At 42.3% G+C, this 20,174-nt stretch overlaps 1 protein-coding gene across 3 annotated transcripts in view; it reads right to left on the bottom strand.

Moving 5' to 3' along the window:
- LOC118393426 (desmoplakin-like) overlaps nucleotides 1-19,827 on the bottom strand; it is a 37,507-nt gene extending 17,680 nt beyond the window's left edge. For 2 of the 3 annotated variants that reach the window (XM_035786099.2, XM_035786109.2), the window contains exons 1-13: nucleotides 19,460-19,826; nucleotides 17,204-17,297; nucleotides 16,156-16,289; nucleotides 13,542-13,692; nucleotides 11,705-11,830; nucleotides 11,521-11,580; nucleotides 10,777-10,944; nucleotides 10,192-10,296; nucleotides 8,500-8,721; nucleotides 7,733-7,888; nucleotides 6,137-6,291; nucleotides 3,573-3,699; nucleotides 3,164-3,350 (exon numbers count right to left, since the gene is read on the bottom strand). In XM_035786099.2, the coding sequence (XP_035641992.1) occupies nucleotides 3,164-3,350; nucleotides 3,573-3,699; nucleotides 6,137-6,291; nucleotides 7,733-7,888; nucleotides 8,500-8,721; nucleotides 10,192-10,296; nucleotides 10,777-10,944; nucleotides 11,521-11,580; nucleotides 11,705-11,830; nucleotides 13,542-13,692; nucleotides 16,156-16,289; nucleotides 17,204-17,297; nucleotides 19,460-19,650 (1,876 nt within the window). In that variant the 5' untranslated portion in view covers nucleotides 19,651-19,826. Of the gene's footprint in view, nucleotides 1-3,163; nucleotides 3,351-3,572; nucleotides 3,700-6,136; nucleotides 6,292-7,732; nucleotides 7,889-8,499; nucleotides 8,722-10,191; nucleotides 10,297-10,776; nucleotides 10,945-11,520; nucleotides 11,581-11,704; nucleotides 11,831-13,541; nucleotides 13,693-16,155; nucleotides 16,290-17,203; nucleotides 17,298-19,459 lie in introns of all 3 variants that reach the window. The other variant, XM_035786090.2, reaches the window with a different exon arrangement.
- Nucleotides 19,828-20,174: the final 347 nt, after the last annotated feature.

Genomic DNA, 20,174 nt, shown 5'->3' with positions numbered 1-20,174 from the left:
TTGAAAAAATTACTTGTGTCATACACAAAGTAGATGTCCTAACCGACTTGCCAAAACTATAGTTCATAACAAGAAATTTGTGGAGTGGTTGAAAAACAAGTTTTAAATGACTCCAACCTAAGTGTTTGTAAACTTCCGACTTCAACTGTATCTACACTATCGCTATACTGTCTCTCTACTATATATCTATCACTCTACTGTATCTACTATATCTCTACTCTATATCTACAGTATCTACTGTTTTCTACTGTATATCTATTCACTGTAATGGACCTGATACTGATCTACTCTCACTGTCTCTACTATATATACACACTATCGCTCTATTGTATATATACTATCGCTCTACAGTATATCTACTATGTCTACTATATACATCTACTGTATCTACTATATCTGTACTCTCTACTATATCAACTGTCTCTCTACTCACTGTAATGGACCTGACAGTATATCTACTATCTCTCTACTGTAGCTCTATTCACTAATGGACGTGAACTGTATATCTACTATATCTCTAGTAACTGTAATGGACCTGATACTGTATATCTACTGCATCTCTATTCACTGTAATGGACCTGATACTGTATATCTACTGCATCTCTATTCACTGTAATGGACCTGATACTGTATATCTACTGCATCTCTATTCACTGTAATGTACCTGATACTGTATATCTACTGCATCTCTATTCACTGTAATGTACCTGATACTGTATATCTACTGTATCTCTATTCACTAATGTACCTGATACTGTATATCTACTGTATCTCTATTCACTGTAATGTACCTGATACTGTATATCTACTGTATCTCTATTCACTGTAATGTACCTGATACTGTATATCTACTATCTCGCTACTGTATCTCTATTCACTGTAATGTACCTGATACTGTATATCTACTATCTCACTATGGTATCTCTATTCACTAATGTACCTGATACTGTATATCTACTGCATCTTTATTCACTGTAATGTACCTGATACTGTATATCTACTGCATCTCTATTCACTGTAATGGACCTGATACTGTATATCTACTGCATCTCTATTCACTGTAATGGACCTGATACTGTATATCTACTATCTCACTACTGTATCTCTATTCACTGTAATGTACCTGATACTGTATATCTACTGCATCTCTATTCACTGTAATGTACCTGATACTGCATCTCTATTCACTGTAATGGACCTGATACTGTATCTCTACTGTATCTCTATTCACTGTAATGGACCTGATACTGTATATCTACTGCATCTCTATTCACTGTAATGTACCTGATACTGTATATCTACTGCATCTCTATTCACTGTAATGTACCTGATACTGCATCTCTATTCACTGTAATGGACCTGATACTGTATCTCTACTGTATCTCTATTCACTGTAATGGACCTGATACTGTATATCTACTGCATCTCTATTCACTGTAATGGACCTGATACTGTATATCTACTATCTCACTACTGTATCTCTATTCACTGTAATGTACCTGATACTGTATATCTACTGCATCTCTATTCACTGTAATGGACCTGATACTGCATCTCTATTCACTGTAATGGACCTGATACTGTATATCTACTGCATATCTATTCACTGTAATGGACCTGATACTGTATCTCTACTGCATCTCTATTCACTGTAATGTACCTGATACTGTATATCTACTGCATCTCTATTCACTGTAATGGACCTGATACTGTATATCTACTATCTCACTACTGTATCTCTATTCACTGTAATGTACCTGATACTGTATATCTACTGCATCTCTATTCACTGTAATGTACCTGATACTGCATCTCTATTCACTGTAATGGACCTGATACTGTATATCTACTGCATCTCTATTCACTGTAATGTACCTGATACTGTATATCTACTGCATCTCTATTCACTGTAATGGACCTGAAACTGCATCTCTATTCACTGTAATGTACCTGATACTGTATATCTACTATCTCGCTACTGTATCTCTATTCACTGTAATGTACCTGATACTGTATATCTACTGCATCTCTATTCACTGTAATGTACCTGATACTGCATCTCTATTCACTGTAATGGACCTGATACTGTATATCTACTGCATCTATATTCACTGTAATGGACCTGATACTGTATATCTACTATCTCACTACTGTATCTCTATTCACTGTAATGTACCTGATACTGTATATCTACTGCATCTCTATTCACTGTAATGTACCTGATACTGCATCTCTATTCACTGTAATGGACCTGATACTGTATATCTACTGCATCTCTATTCACTGTAATGTACCTGATACTGTATATCTACTGCATCTCTATTCACTGTAATGGACCTGAAACTGCATCTCTATTCACTGTAATGTACCTGATACTGTATATCTACTATCTCGCTACTGTATCTCTATTCACTGTAATGTACCTGATACTGTATATCTACTGCATCTCTATTCACTGTAATGTACCTGATACTGCATCTCTATTCACTGTAATGGACCTGATACTGTATATCTACTGCATCTCTATTCACTGTAATGGACCTGATACTGTATATCTACTATCTGAAACTGCATCTCTATTCACTGTAATGTACCTGTATCTCTATTCACTGTAATGTACCTGATACTGTATATCTACTGCATCTCTATTCACTGTAATGGACCTGAAACTGCATCTCTATTCACTGTAATGTACCTGATACTGTATATCTACTATCTCGCTACTGTATCTCTATTCACTGTAATGTACCTGATACTGTATATCTACTATCTCGCTACTGTATCTCTATTCACTGTAATGTACCTGATACTGTATATCTACTGCATCTCTATTCACTGTAATGTACCTGATACTGCATCTCTATTCACTGTAATGGACCTGATACTGTATATCTACTGCATATCTATTCACTGTAATGGACCTGATACTGTATACCTACTATCTCACTACGGTATCTCTATTCACTGTAATGGATCTGATACTGTATATCTACTATCTCACTCAGCAGGTAGTCGGACCACCAGTTGGTCGTAGTAGGCCTGGGGTCCAGTGTACTGACTCACTACTGTATATCTACTCACTGTAAGCAGGTAGCTGGACCACCAGTTGGTCGTAGTAGGCCTGGGGTCCAGTGTACTGACTCACTACTGTATATCTACTCACTGTAAGCAGGTAGCTGGATCACCAGTTGGTCGTAGTGAGCCTGGGCTCCAGTGTACTGGCTCTCGATGCTCCTCTTGTCGTCGTCCTTGAACATCTCAGAGCCATGGCAACAGTGTATGAAGTCTGAGTAGTGGGTCTCCAGACCCTTCAGGATGCTGCGGTACTCCTCAGGACGCATACGGGACAGCTGAGAGGACACACACATATTAAGAAAAATTCAGACCTTGTTTTTGTGTCCTCGTTTTAGTGAATGTAGTTATGTAGTCAGGTCATTTGTAATAATCTTAGTAATAATGGACTCAGCTGCACCATAAAGTCAAACTGACATTTGAGTCAGTCGTGGCCCTTGTACGTGAAACTGTAGCAACAGTGATGACGTGATATGGTTACGATGGCGATAGGTTCTTACCATGGTGATGGTGAGAGAGTTGATGCGTGTGATGTCCTGGACACAGTACTGCCAGGAGATGAGACTTTTGATGTTGATGTAGAGCTGGTTCCACACAGACAGGATGGCCTCATAGTACTGTTCATTCCTGATGGACCACACAACACGGACATGGATTTAGTCTGTGTATGTGTGCGTGGGTGCATACATGCATAGCACATACACAGTACCAGTCAAAAGCTTGGACACACCCATTTAGGGTTTTTCTTTATTTTGACTATTTTCGACATATACTTATTTTCCACCATAATTTGCAAATAAATTCATTAAAAATCCTACAATGTGATTTTCTGGATTTTTTTTCCTTCATTTTGTCTGTCATGGTTGAAGTGTACCTATGATGAAAATTACAGGCCTCTCTCATCTTTTTAAGTGGGAGAACTTGCACAATTGGTGGCTGACTAAATACTTTTTGCCCCATTGTATGTAAGAATGCTGTTCATTAACTACATTCAACACTATAGTACCCTCCAAGCTCATCATCAAGCTGGAGGCCGTGGACCTCAACCCCGCCCTGTGCAATTGGGTCCCTGACTTTCTGACGGGCCGCCCCAGGTGGTGAAGGTAGGAAACAACATCTCCACAACATCTCCACCTTGTTGACCCACAACACTGGGGGTGTTGCGTGCTCAGCCCCCTCCTGTACTCCCTGTTCACCCACGACTTCGTGACCATACACGCCTATAACTCATTCATCAAGTTTGCAGACAACACAACAGTAGTGGGCTTGATTACCAACAGTGACGAGACAGCCTACAGGGAGGAGGTGAGGGCACTCGGAGTGTGGTGTCAGGAAAACAACCTCTCACTCAATGTCAGCAAAACAAAGGAGATTATCGTGGACTTCAGGAAACAGCAGAGGGAGCACCCCCCTATCCACATCGACGGGACAGCAGTGGAGAAAGTGGAAAGTTTTAAGTTCCTCAGCGTACACGTCAACGACAAACTGAAATGGTCCACCCACACAGACAGTGTGGTGAAGAAGGTGCAACAGCGCATCATTTGGCTTGTCATCTAAAACCCTGACTAACTTTTACAGATCCACAACCGAGCGCATCCTGTCGGGCTGTATCACAGCCTGGTACGGCAACTGCTCTGCCCACAACCACAAGGCTCTCCAGAGGGTGGTGCGATCTGCACAACGCATCAACGGGGGCAAACTACCTGACACCTACAGCACCCGATGTCACAGGAAGGCAAAAAAGATCAAAGACAACAACCACCCGAGCCCCTGTCTGTTCACACCACTACCATCCAGAAGGCGAGGTCAGTACAGGTGCATCAAAGATGGGACCGAGAGACTGAAGAACAGCTTCTATCTCAAGGCCATCAGCCTGCTAAAGAGCAATCACTAACTCAGAGAGGCTGCTGCCTAAATGGAGACCCCAATCACTGGCCACTTTAACAAATGGATCACTTGTCACTATACACAGTATTTTATACCATCTATTGCACTCGCCTATGCTGCTCGGCCATCGCTCATCCATATATTTATATGTACTGTGGCGTACAGCAGGTCAGCCACCAGGGGGAGACTAGTCGAGGCCTGGTGACAGACAGTGTGTACGTCACAAGGCATTGGCTCCATCTGCTGGACGTACCAGGTCTCGACGGGTTCTCCGGCCAGGACTTAATTGGGGCTGATTGGGAGTTGGTGAGTAATCAAGGGCTGATTGGGAGTTGGTGAGTAATCAAGGGCTGATTGGGAGTTGGTGAGTAATCAAGGGCTGATTGGGAGTTGGAGGGCTGATTGGGAGTTGGTGAGTAATCAAGGGCTGATTGGGAGTTGGTGAGTAATCAAGGGCTGATTGGGAGTTGGTGAGTAATCAAGGGCTGATTGGGAGTTGGTGAGTAATCAAGGGCTGATTGGGAGTTGGTGAGTAATCAAGGGCTGATTGGGAGTTGGAGGGCTGATTGGGAGTTGGTGAGTAATCAAGGGCTGATTGGGAGTTGGTGAGTAATCAAGGGCTGATTGCTCACCAGCTGTGCAAGGCCCATAAAGCTGCCAGAAGGACAGCACACAGGGAGAGGGGGAAGAAAGGACTCCCATATAGTTGGGGATGGTTACAGAGGTAACAGGAGTGAGTGCAGTTTTGATCCCGACAGGATACAGCCAGACCCAGCGCCCAGAAGACGGTATCCCAGGGAGGATCCCAGGGAGGGTCTCAGGGGGGGGAGACCTATCCTATCCTTTTTTATCTATTATTTTAAAAAACACCCTTGAAACGGAGCTAATCCTACTCTGTCCGTGTCTGATCTGTGTAAACGTCTTGACCAAACCCCCTGGTCTGCCACAGTACATATTCTCATTTCCCCCTTTTAGATGTGTGTATTGGGGAATTGTTACATATTACTGCACTGTCGGAACCAGAAGTACAAGCATTTTGCTACACTCGCATTATCTGCTAACCTTGTATATGACAAATACAATTTCGATTTGAATGCATTTCAATTAAGAGGTGTGCTTTGTTAAGTAAAATTTGTAGAATTTTTGACTGGTACTGTGTGTATGCGAGTGTTCTTACTTGTTGGCCAGGTTGATGCCCAGGGAATTGGGTGGTGGCACCAGCAGACAGACAGAAGGCACCAGCATGTCCAGACCTCCTGGTCCCGTTACCTGCCACTTACTACGCTGGGAGTTGTCTTTTAGGATGCCCTCGTTGCCCTTCAGAATCACCTTCTGTGGAGCACAATACAGAATGTGTACGAGAGAAGAGACCCTTATGTGACTTAAACAATTAAAATTGCCCTATTTCTACTTTCTTGCCTAGCTAAAATATAATCCTTGATTAATTCTCAGCTAAGATCTTTCTGATATTTGAAACGTATTTTAAATGTACATCTGTCGGGTTTTAGACCAGGTGGCACTATCTCTGCTGCAACCCTAGTTGTAAATGCTGTGGTTAACTGTATGGATAAAAGGCAACATTGTGCTGCCCTCTTCATTGACCTTTCAAAGGCTTTCAATACTGTTGATCACTCACCTCTAATTCAGAGGCATTCATCATTTGGCCTAGACCAGCCTGCATGTAACTTGTTGAAAAATTACTTGACAGATAAAACTATCTACTGATAGTGTTGAATCAGGTTTCCTGGATATTACGAAAGGTATCCCGCAGGGGTCGATTCTGGGTCCTGTACTTTTTACATTAACATACTCGACTTGTCTGTAAAAAAATTGTAACCTGCACTTGTATGCTGATGATACTGTTGTGTATGCTATGCTATTGCCCCCACGGTTGACCAGGCTCTATCTGATGAAAGTCTGCATTCATTGTATTACAGAAACACTATTGACCTGAAATTACTAATGAATGCTGGTAAAACTTAAGTATAAGTCGTTCTCTAGCGCGCATAAAAGTGGAGCTGATGATTTAAACATGTATTTTGGATGGTGTGCATATTGATTGTGTCCCTGCTTACACATATCTGGGCATCTTGACAGTTGAAAAGCGGTCTTTTACATAATGATGAGGTAGTTTTTTTAAAAACGGTCTTCTTCTACAGAAATAGGTCCTGCCTCTCGCTAAATAGTAGAAAGCAGATAATTCAGTCAACGTTTCTGTCGGTCCTAGACTATGGTGACATCGTCTATATGAACACAACTGCCACCTCATTAAAGTCGTTAGATGCAGTTTATCATAGCACACTGCTCTTTATTACGGGGGACAATTTTAGTTACTCATCACTGCCTTCTCTACCAGAAAGTTGGTTGGCCCTCTGATGTCTTGTAGGTTGATACATTATGTTTTCATTTATAAAGCTCTTTTACAAAAAGTCCCACTGTACCTAACATCATAACTAGACATACAAGTTACCACACCCAGTCTCAGGAATGGTAAACTCTGGGAATTCCGTTGGTCTCTACTGAGTTAACTAAAAGCGGATTTACCTTTCTTGAACCTTATTTGTGGAACAATCTTAAATGTTCTTACATTTTATGTTTTGGTGCCTCTGGGCCAATTCAGTAGGCTGATTTAGGACCTTATTACTGATGAATGTGCTTGTTTTTAATGACCATGTTGATGTGTGTATTTTCTGTCATTTATGGAATTCAGGGCTCATCTGTAAAAGACCTTGGTCTCAGTATGACTCCATGGTTAAATAAATACGTCTCTGACCTGGTCTTGTTTGAAGTCACACAGGGCCTGTACCATAACAGGACTACTGCTCTTCTCTTCCTCAGGGTTACGTGGTCTCAGCCTCACGATGCTTTTGGACATGTTGACCAGGTGCTGCACCTGCCTCTTATTCTCCAAGATCCACTCTTTCTCCTCCTGTTGGACACATAGGTTAGGGGTCAGAGGTTAATATCCATTTCAGAGGACAAGGGGAGCAATTGAACTTTTGTATCTTCACAAATTACTGCCTATTCCCCATGTAGTGCAGTTTTTTTTAATTGGAGTGACTTCAGTCAAACGTAGTGCACTATATTGGGAATTGGTTGTTTGAGATATAGCCTTGAACTGTCACGCACTGATCTGTTCCATCTGTCCTTGTGATTGCCTCCACCCCCTCCAGGTGTCACTTATTTTCCCTGGTGTATTTATCCCTGTGTTTCCTGTCTTTCCTGTCCATGGTTTTGCCATTCTCCTGCTTTTTGCATTCTCCTTTTTCTAGTCCTGGTTTTGACCCTTGCCTGTTTCTGGACTTTGTACCTGCCTGCCTGACTATTCTGCCTGCCTTGACCACGGGCCTGTCTGCCACTCTGTACCTCCTGGACTCTGATCTGGTTTTGACCTTTTGCCTGTCCAAGACCATTCTCTCTCCTACCCCTTTAGATGAATAAACATTGTGAGACTCCAACCATCTGCCTCCTGTATCTGCATTTGGGTCTCGTCTAGTGCTTTGATGAACAGCATCTGTGGTGCCGATATACATGTCTTACCTCCAGGCCGTTGAGTAGTTCCAGCAGGTTTTCCAGAGGTGTGTTCCTATCGCTGGTAAACTTCCTACGGATGTTCTCATGCTCCTTCTGCAGCTTGCTGTACGTCTCATTGGCCTCCTTGAAGAACTGGCTGTATGCAGCGTTCTCCTTCAGGTGGACATGAATACACTTGGTGATCTGGAGGAGCCAGCTCCACTGGGTCTGCAGAGTGTCCATGTAGGCCTGGAAGAAATAAAAACAGAAGGATAGAGGGGTTAAAGGATGAACGAATCAAGATAACCATCACAACGAATGACATTGAGCAAAAATCTATTTGCATCATGTAAAGTGTTGGTGTAATGTGTCATGAGCTGAAATAAAAGATCCCAGAAATTTCCCATATGTACAAAAAGCTTAAAATGTGCAGTTTTGTCACACAACACAATGCCACAGATGGCTCAAGATTTGTGGGAGGGTGCAATTGGCATGCTGACTGCAGGAATGTCCACCAGAGCTGTTACCAGAGAATGGAATGTTAATTTCCCTGCCATAAGCAGCCTCCAACGTCATTTAAGAGAATTTGGCAGTACGTCCAACCGGCCTCACAGATCACGAGTAACCACGCCAGCCCAGGGCCTCCACATCCGGCTTCTTCACCTGCGGGATTATCTCAGACCAGCCACCCGGACAGCTGATGAAACTGTGGGTTTGCACAACCGAATAATTTCTGCACAAACTGTCAGAAACCGTCTCAGGCAAGCTCATCTGCGTGCTCGTCGTCCTCACCAGGGTCTTGACCTGACTGCAGTTAGGGGTCGTAACAGACTTCAGTGGCAAATTGTCACCTTCGATGCCCACTGGAGGTGTGCTCTACACAGATGAATCCTGGTTTCTACTGTACCAGGCAGATGGCAAGCAGTTGGCTGACGTCAACGTTGTGAACAGAGTGCCCCATGGTGGTGGTGGGGTTATGGTATGGGCAGGCATAAACTATGGACAATGAACACAATTTCATTTTATTGATGGCAATTTGAATGCACAGAGATACCGTGACGAGATCCTGAGGCCCATTGTCGTGACATTCATCCACCGCCATCACTTCATGTTGCAGCATGATGACGCACGGCCCCATGTCGAAAGATCTGTACACAATTACTGAAAGCTGAAAATGTCCTAGTTCTTTCATGGCCTGCATACTCACCAGACATGTCACCCATTGAGCATGTTAAGGATGCTCTGGATCGACATGTACGATAGCGTGTTCCAGTTTCTGCCAATATCCAGAAACTTCACACAGCCATTGAAGAGGAGTGGGACAACATTCCACAGGTCACAATCAACATCCTGATCAATTCTATGTGAAGCCAATGTGTTGCACTGCATGAGGCAAATGGTGGTCACATCAGATACTGACTGGTTTTATGATCCGCGTCCCTACCTTTTTTATAAGGTATCTGTGTCCAACATGTGCATATCTGTATTCCAAGTCATTTGAAATCCGTAGATTAGGGCCTAATGAATGTATTTCAATTGACTGATTTCCTTACATGAACTGTTACTAAGTAAAATCTTCAAAATGGTTTTAGGTTGCGTTTATAATTGGGTTCAGTGTAGATAGCTACAGTAGATATTGCTAGGTATCATGGGCCACAGGAATAGGAGCTGTTGCGACTAACAGCTAATAATCAATAATCAAATAGATATTTTCCTCACCTCGATCTTGTCAGAGGCAGGGTGATGGTTCTTCAGAAGGCTGTCCACTTTCAACTTCAGTTTATTCAGGTCTTTCTCCTTCTCCTCCAGGGTACTCATCAGTTTCTGTCAGAGAGCAACACAGTTAGGGCAGAACTGGAGAGACAGAAACAGTGTTAGGACCTGTGGACCCAATGGGACTGGAAGAATGATCTGTGGTTTCATTGCACAACTCCCAGTGGTTTGGCATTATAGTTCCCTAGGGAACAGAATGCAAAACAGATGAACAAGACAAAATGACATGCAGATACACAATCAACTAGATGTGTCAGTCACGGGACTAGAGATTACCAAACATTACCAATCATCAGGAAGGATCGGTAACAATCAGGAATTATTACAGCTAGTATGCACCCCAAATGGCACCCTATTCCCTACATTGACCAGAGTCCTGGTGAAAAGTATTGCACTAAATAGGTAATAGGGTGCCATCCAGACATCCTGTATGGCCTCTATGGGATAATGATAATGAACTAGCCTTTCCCCCCTCCCACTGTGACACTTCCCCTCTGACCCTTGACCTTTAACCCTTGACCCAGTCCTTACCGAGTAGCTCTCCTGCTTCTTGGGAATGTAGAGGTCAATGTTTTTCTCCCCCCAGTCGAACACCAGCTCCTCCTCCTCTCTCTCATTCACCCACATGATTTCTCTGCTGATCTCCTCAATGATTTGCTGCAGCTCTCTCAGCTGGTTGCTACGGCCATGAGACATTTTCTGACACACAAAACATGGTGAGACATTTATAGTTAGGTACAATCAATAAAGTTAAACATCCATTGTTACCAGTGGTGTAGTGCTGTTCTTGCTATTCTTGGGGGCTTTGCGGTGGCCACTCTGGTTTGGGTGTCCTCGGCAGAACGGTGTTGCCGTAACCAAGTGGTCACATATCATTCTGGGTTCCACTGCGCACGAGGGGGATCCATTGAGGTTTATGAACATCAACATTGCCCTAAGTGGTCAAGCCACCGACGGGCCTTAGCAGTACACACATAGCCTATCGTTCTATAGTTTTTCATGGAATGTTATTGGTATTTATTTAAATGTATCTGAATTAATTTTCCCGAAAGTGTTACCAGCTCTGTGCATTCTCAAATGTAAAAAAGTGAATGAGTGCCGCTGCTCCACGCTCTGGCAGCACTACACCCCTGGTTGTGTCATGACTAACTGACAGACAGATGGACACCAACATGTTAAATACAACACAAACATACAGAGATAAGATATGGTACAACAACCATATTATAAAGTAATGCAGGGTGTGAGAGAGTTTTCCCCAGAGCCCTCTCACACCTGCAGCGTGTCCCAGTCCTGATCCAGAGCGTGCTGGTTGGCCTTGTCTCCTTTCTTGAACTGTAGGGAAAGACACACACGGAGCTAGAATCACACAAACTCAGAATCGCACACACAGAAATAGAATGTATGAGAGTGTGAAAGTAACTGTGTTTGTTTATATATATATATATATCCTACACACCAGTTCATCCTTGGCTCTGTCCACCTCTGCACTTCTCTGTATGGAGCTGTGAAACTTGTTGTGGCTGATCAGCTGCTGCTCGATGGCTGCAGAGTCGTCTCCCCAGGGTGAGGTTTCTATGAGACGCTGGAACACAAAGATATCCCCACCATGTAATAACCACATAGCAACACCTTCTCGCACACAACATTAACACATCTCAACCAACGCACAGAGGCCAGACATATTGAATACACACAACAGCAACCAACCTGTCCATGAAAACCCAGTTTTGACCCCATGTTTATTTGTAACATAAGCATTTCGTTGCACTGCAATAACACCTGCTAAACTATGTAGTGATCAACAAACGTTGATTTGATTTGACTATTGTGAAGACAATGCTGCATATTGCCACACGGTGGTGATAGAGAAACATGAGGTATGACTCATTACCCCCTCATTACACCTGTAAGGCTGTAATACACACAGAAAAACAACCAAGGAAGAACAGTATGTCAGGAGTTCACCAGCAGCCATGGAGTTTGATCCACTGAAGACCACAATAACATAGTCTCACTTTCACCTCAGTTTGTGGGGAGTGTGGTTGCATACAAGTGTGGGCGTGTGAGAATGTTTTTGTCCTTCTGTGTCTCTGGTCTCCACCCCTCCTAATTGAGATTTATGTCTGACAGTGGCAGATGGACTCTAAAGCATTCTTTACAACTTTAAAAAACTCAAATGACTGCATATGCAAATAAGAAGAATGTTTTCAACTTGGCATGATAATTGACATGCATTTCTAAACGGGTAACCTCTAACATGACATTTGGATATTTTCTGTTAATGCATAAGTGGCAAAGCTGCCGTTGTAACCGATGTGAAATGGCTCAATGGCGCAATGGGTAACGACGCTTCTAGGGTGGCTGTTGTTGATGTGTGCTGAGGGTCCCTGGTTTGAGCCCAGGTAGGGGTGAGGAGAGGGACGGAAGCTATACTGTTACATTGATGCTGTTGACCCGGATCACTGGTTGCTGTGGAAAAGGAGGAGGTCAAAAGGGGGGTGAGTGTAACGGATGTGAAATGGCTAGCTAGTTAGTGGTGGTGCGCACTAATAGTGTTTCAATTGGTGATGTCACTCGCTCTGAGACCTTGAAGTAGTTGTTCCCCTTGCTCTGCAAGGGCCTTGGCTTTTGTGGCGCGATGGGTAACGATGCTTCATGGGTGTCAGTTGTGGGGCAAGGAGAGGTACAGAAGCTATACTGTTACACAGTCATTATAACCTTCCCCACCAGCTGCTCTAACCTCTCTGTTCATTCTCCAGAGTGTTGCAGGAGCTGGCATAGGAAGGTGTGCAATACTTCAGCAGGCAGGGATGATGTACGTCACCGGCGGATGTGATAACAGTCTTAGTGGGAATTGTCAGAGAAGGGCTATGGTTATTTTATTTACTGCGTGTCCGTGCGTGCATTAGTGCGCATGCGTGCATTTGTGTGTGAGTGCGGTGTGGGATTTCCTGTGTATTCAGATCTAGATTAGAATGTCAGTGTGTTATCTACACTGGCCTCTCCTACACACCCCAGTCCTTCAGGATCAAAACGTTATGTGTGGGAGGGAGAAATTCCTAAAAGCGTCAAGTGTCTCACAATGATGACCTAAATATTCTAAATATCACTGGGAATGTTTTGCAAGAAGTTGTCAGCACCCCTTTTGACTCACAACTACATGCAGTTATCATGATATATTTTGAATATGTACAGGTGGCAGCAATAATATTATGCAATCCTATAGCATAGGCCTTCCTACACAGCATTACACATCTATCCTGTATCTCTGGGTAGGGTGTGGTTTTCTGTACCTTCTGCTGTCCAATCCAGGCAATGGCCTCATTGAAGCTCCTCCCAGCTTCCTCCCATGCTCCACTCCCCCTGCTCCCCCGGCTCCGCCTCTGCATGGTCCCATATACGGCCATGTGGACTCCCTTTAACTGGTCCCTAAACAGATCAATACTATGGAGGCAGGGGGAGAGACAGACAGAGACAGAGAAAGAGAGTTAAACATGACCCTAACAGTTTGGGAAAGTGAAGGCGGTAAGGGATTTCTAAGATATTAACACAGAACTCGGCCCGTATCCACAAAGATTCTCAAAGTAGGAGTTCTGATAATGATGAGTGCGAAAGTTAGACGCACAAATATTATACCCCACCAAATCTCCCCTGTTATTGTAATGGTGAGAGTTTAGCATGCCTTGGGGGTATGATATTTGTGCGTCTGTAACTTTGTCATTATTCACGATTCATTCAGGATTATCCCTAACAATGGTAGCATTCACATTAATGTAGAAGTGTTTACAAACATATACTATTCTTATTTACAATAAAATTGACTCCAATGCACAATACATTATTTACTATGAATTTCTATTGGGCACAAAATTATCTGAAACACAAGCAAAACAAATAGCAAATTAATCCAAATAATGTATAGACACAAGCTTGATGTAGTCATTGTGTGCTATGAATATGGGACCAAATACTTAACTTTTTACTACCTCTTTAGACATAAGTGAATTTGTCCCAAAACTTTTGGTCCACTAAAATGCAGGGGGACTATGTACAAAAAGTGGTGTAATTTCTAAATGGTTCACCCGATATGGATGAACATACCCTAAAATTAAAGCTGGGATTCTGCACTTTAAACTTATAGTTTTTGTATCATTTCAAAAGAGCTGGTGTTTTATTGGAAGGACAACAACATTGAACAAAACATTGGTAACAGTCCCAATACTTTTGGAGCTCACTGTATTGATGCAGCTCCTTTTAGGTACATGAGTCATCCATTTGGAGATTGTAAATATAAATGCCTATTGTTTTAGATCTATTTCATCTTATGATCTCTGGAGACAAATGTGAAATCAGTCATAAGACTGCAAACTGAAAAGCATATCAACATAACAAGTATTTATACCCCTTTCCCACAGTGAAATATGACATGCCGTTCCGTTAAGCAGAATTTCAATTGTATGGCCTTAACTTTATTTAGGGTTAGTTCCCTTCAGTCACTACATTCTGTATCATTCCATTAGGCCACATTGTTTGATTTAGCCTACCTTTAGTTGTTTCCTCTGTAAACACTTGTGAAAATGTTTGGTATCAATATGGAACGCAAACAAAACGTGGCAGTTTAAACCTGGAGCCTGGAGCACGGTTCACAACGAGTGAGCCTTTGTCATCACAGTTCCATGATCAGTGATTAAGGGACATTTATAGGACTATTGTTCAACAAACTTTGTAGACTTTTCTCCCCTTCCAATATTCATGAATTGAACAACTGAATATGGCAACTATCAGGATGAATCAAACCTCTGCATTTTTGATTCACCAATATATCTTGTGCGTAAAGGCTCTCCAAACCTGTTTTTGTTTAAGAAGAAGGTAAATTCATTAATAATTTCCTAACCCTTAATAATTTATAAGATCAGAGTATTTTTAAATCTACTAAACAGAGGCGAATATGCATATTTTGATGGCTTTCTTCATTGATCCCTAATACTCAGAACCTATTCTCTTCATATATTCTAGTGAGCCTTGTTACAGGCTTTGGCATTCCCATTTATAGTTCGAGGTTGGACATTAGCATGTGGGGCACACCGATTGGTGTCACCTTGTTAGTCAGTATATGGTACACCTGTGCTGGTTTGTCATCTCGTTAGTCGGTAGGTGTTTCACCTGTGCTGGCCCAGGTGATATTACAGTGGCTGGCCCAATACTCCAGTTGTCTTGAGTTGGAGCTCCCTATTTGATTTCTAGAAGGACAATCCTTTATCTAATCTTCCCTGTTTTTGTTTTGCTCCACTCTTTGGTTTGCTTCATGTCTTTAACTTTGATGTGAGTTTTAATATAGTTTACCTGTTCTTGGGCAAATTTTGTGGGTGTTCGTGGTGGGTGTCTTTTAGGCCCCAGTTGTTGTTGCTGGTCAACTTTCAGTGGACACCCCCATGAGTATCTTTCAGAACCCCTGCTAAAACCCCACCTGGTTCATTTTGGTTGTGGTCAGTGACTCCGTTAGTTCCCCCTTCTGTTGGGAATTAAAATTAAAAAAGGTACTGTATTGAAAGGGATTGCTTTAGATAAATGTACTGAAAACCCTATTTCTGTTGGCCAATAAGTGGGAGGTTCTTTGGCGGTTGAATGACATTTATTCAGTGTGCATAAGGGAGCCACTCCCAAAGAGCTCGTTGCACACCTAGATAAGGTAAGTCTAAATACCAAATACTGAGAAGTACTTGCATCAAAACATGTAAAAAAATAAATGTATTTCCTAAATCTGCCCCAATGAGAATAACCTGTACAAATAAAAATCTGTAGTAGTGATAATTTCTCTGTATATTTGACCTCTTAACCTTGACTCCAGCCTTTCTAGGTTTCAAACAAGAATATGGTTTTGAGGTTTGGTACCATGAGACTACTGACCTTCGGAACACGTTGTCGTTGGATTGGCCCATGTGGCTCAGGTCCCGAGCACACGCATTCAGCTGCTCTATGGTCTCTTTGGCCATGGCCATGAAGCGTTCTGCCTCGGCTGTGGCACGCCCAGAGTCGCCGCCCTGTAGGATCGGGAAATGTCAGTCTAGCTTTGACTTGGTGTTCTAGGTTTCTCAAATGAGAATACGGTAGACTATGTTCAGTCAGGTGAGTCCTTCAGTTCAAACCCAGTTAACGACAGGACCATAATGTATAAATCTCCTTTCTGTCCAGACAGCTTCTATTACTTCTATCAGATTGTAGTAGTGTACTATAATGTGACCGGTCATGGCCAAATTAGCATTTTCCCTGGGTGTGTGATTTAAGATAATCCCTGGGTTTGCTGCAGACTGTGTGCCAGACAAAAGCTGACACTGCCTTCTTTCATACCATTCATAATCAAAAACACTTATTCCAAGCAGATTGAATCAAAAACTCGCACTCATACACGCGCGTTGAGTCAGCCATACCGGCATGAACATGTCAAACATAACAGGGACAGATGAGACATATAATCTCACTGGTTATGATGACTTAAACAAAGACATGATTCTGATAACCTGGATTGACAGACAAATATCTAAAGCTGTTTTAAGCTCATTTGAGAACATAAAGGGAAAGGATGGAGTCACATCTGACAGAGCACATTTCACATGCCAGGTGTGAGGATTCATCGTGTGTGAGTGTCTACCAAAGATAATAATGACCATCTCACAATAGACCTGACTTTTAAGAAACCTCATGTTCCTACTACTTGTACTTACACAACAAATCCACGAAAGCAAATCAAGGGTGATTGGCTGTAGGATTAGTACAGTACTATCTCAGCTTTCATACAGTCAGGTACGGTACATATCTTAGTCAGACTGTCTGATTACATGTACTTGTTGTCTGACTAACTGTATTTAGACTAAAACAGGACCAAAGCAGACAGGACATGAAGTGACTCACAGAATAGAACACTTATTCTATATCTCTATGGTAGGTAGTGACTTACAGCCTGTAGGCAGTGTTCTGCCTTCCTCAGGTACTCCTGACATTGGCCCTGCAGGATGTAGGCCTTCTGTTGGAGGGCACTGGCGGTGGATTGGCTGTAGGAGACATGGAAGACATCATTATCATCATCAGCCTACTATAGACATCACTATAGCACATTGTAATCATCATCCTCGTCACCGTCAACAACCCTATAAAAACACTGTCCCTTCTTCTGACCTCAATGTGACTTCCTTGTTAAATAAATGTTTAACATTGATCAATGATTTACATCAATGATCCCAGTGGTTTCCTGTTATGAATTGTGGTCTTATTGCAACTAGCAAGTATTTCGTTTTCTAAGGATGCTTCTGATGTGCCTTAATTGAATAGACTATGTGCAGGGATGGGCAAAGGGGAAACATGAATCAAGAGCGACGTGCTTTTCCTGGGAAGTGGTTTCCAAGAGTATAGTGACATGCTTTTCCTGGGAAGTGGTTTTCAAGAGTAGTGACATGCTTTTCCTGGGAAGTGGTTTTCAAGAGTAGTGACATGCTTTTCCTGTGAAGTGGTTTTCAAGAGTAGTGACATGCTTTTCCTGTGAAGTGGTTTTCAAGAGTAGTGACATGCTTTTCCTGTGAAGTGGTTTTCAAGAGTAGTGACATGCTTTTCCTGTGAAGTGGTTTTCAAGAGTAGTGACATGCTTTTACTGTGAAGTGGTTTTCAAGAGTAGTGACATGCTTTTACTGTGAAGTGGTTTTCAAGAGTAGTGACATGCTTTTACTTTGCCAGTAGTGACATGATTTTCCTGTGAAGTGGTTTTCAAGAGTAGTCACATGCTTTTACTTTGAAGTGGTTTTCAAGAGTAGTGACATGCTTTTACTTTGAAGTGGTTTTCAAGAGTAGTGACATGCTTTTACTTTGCCAGTAGTGACATGCTTTTCCTGTGAAGTGGTTTTCAAGAGTAGTGACATGCTTTTACTTTGAAGTGGTTTTCAAGAGTAGTGACATGCTTTTACTTTGCCAGTAGTGACATGCTTTCCCTGTGAAGTGGTTTTCAAGAGTAGTGACATGCTTTTACTTTGAAGTGGTTTTCAAGAGTAGTGACATGCTTTTACTTTGAAGTGGTTTTCAAGAGTAGTGACATGCTTTTACTTTGCCAGTAGTGACATGCTTTCCCTTAGCCTACAAACACAACAACACTGAGTGGCAGAGAGACTAAAAGCTTCACATATAAAGAGAATGCAACTGCTAAAGTGCGACTGAAATTTCACGTGGCTTTACATGCTCCCAGAGGATCTGTTGGTCTTTGTTGTCATATGAATAGTCTTTCTACAGCTATTCATACTGTAATCATCAACTATGACCTCTATACTAGTATACACTCTATAGAATGTTTTAGATTCCTACATAGGTCTCGGGAATGGAGTAAAAGTGTGTTAGAGCTGGTGTCTAAACAACGCCTCACAGTTTCCATGCGAGTTATAATTAAAGTTTAAGTCTCCCAGCAGCTTGTCCACAGAGAGGCACAAAGACAGATGGTTTCAGTTCTATGTTTACTACATACATAAACTAACGTCGGTGGGCGTGGCATAGCGTTTGGCCAGAGCAAGGCGTTTAGGTAGCCAGGCAACAGTCAGTAGTGATCTCTCTAGTGAAAATACTCCCATGAAAACAACTCCACATGTCTATTTGGATGCATGCAAATAAGTTCTCAGTGCTCATAATATCCATGTTGTGACATGTTAACTATTGTAGGCTTCAATAAAACGTTTTATTTGCATTTAGTGTCATGGTTTTAGCAGTCAGGCAGTCTGCTTTGTCCTTCAAAACAAACACCTCAATGCAGGGTAATAAATGATGAAATGGGACTGCACACAGAACTAAATTACTGTGTGTATTACTGGGCTTTGTGGTAATACAAATATTCCTCCCAGTGAAGACAGACAACTGCATTGTAGATAACAATATACAAACTATCCCTCATCATAGACAGTGGATGCGTCCACAGGAAAACCTATTCGGATTGCATAATGCCACTGGCAGACAACGGCATACATTTCCCTCAATCATTCCATTATCTTGATATCAAGTTATTAATGAACTAGAAGGAAATCAAAAATGTGTTTGAGGATTTCAATTGGAGATAGAAACACTTTGGACAATGCATTTTCTCTCTGCAGGAATTTAGCTTACTAAAAGAGGTATTCGGTCAAGTGAGAGCAATAGTTGTGTAATACAGCACAATGCCTTTGGAATAAATAAAAAACCGTCATACCCCTGTACTCCTCCACCACCTCCCATTGAAGTCTTTGAGTAGCTGTATGTATTGTATCCTGCGCCGTCCATGTACTCCTGTCCGTATCCATTACCACCGTGCACTTCACTCCGGTCATAGTGTTGAGTTCCCCCACTCAGGTCGGGCCTAGAACCGGATTTGCGATTTCTCTGGGACGTGTGTAGACTCATCTTTGGATGCAAAAAGTTATGAAACTGGTGGAATTATGGGACGAAGACTTAAAAATCCTGGCTACAGCGCGGTAGCTTTGAGCGGAGATGCTGCGAACGAAGCGGTTGGTGGTGACGCTTTAATTCTCTCCTCTCACACCTTTCAGGGGAGGAGCGCAGACTGGATCTACAACATGGAAGAGAATCTGTTTTGTTTAAACAAGACAGACCACACCTACCATCAACGTGTTTGCCTCGCAAACGATTTTAATGTTATCCTTTTTTCTTTCCATGTTCCCACCCTCTCCTCTTTCTAGACTATGGAAGAATGTGTGTGTGTGCGTGCTCTGTGAGAGGATACGCCATTATTGTGTTTCTAGTGACCAGCCTAATTATTATTATCTCAGTGTCTCAGTGTGTCACTCAAGTTTAAGAAGTCTCGACACTGAAATGTGTACTGTTCCTTTCCCCTAGATCACTATTGACAGACCGAATGCAGCAAGAGTCTGAACAGCAAAGGCCCCCTGGATAAGCTAATAAATATC

The sequence above is a fragment of the Oncorhynchus keta genome, chromosome 1 (genome assembly GCF_023373465.1).
Source record: "Oncorhynchus keta strain PuntledgeMale-10-30-2019 chromosome 1, Oket_V2, whole genome shotgun sequence".
Taxonomy (NCBI): domain Eukaryota; kingdom Metazoa; phylum Chordata; class Actinopteri; order Salmoniformes; family Salmonidae; genus Oncorhynchus; species Oncorhynchus keta.
The sequence above is the reverse complement of the archived record's forward strand: the minus strand, read 5'-3'. Positions and strand labels throughout refer to the sequence as shown.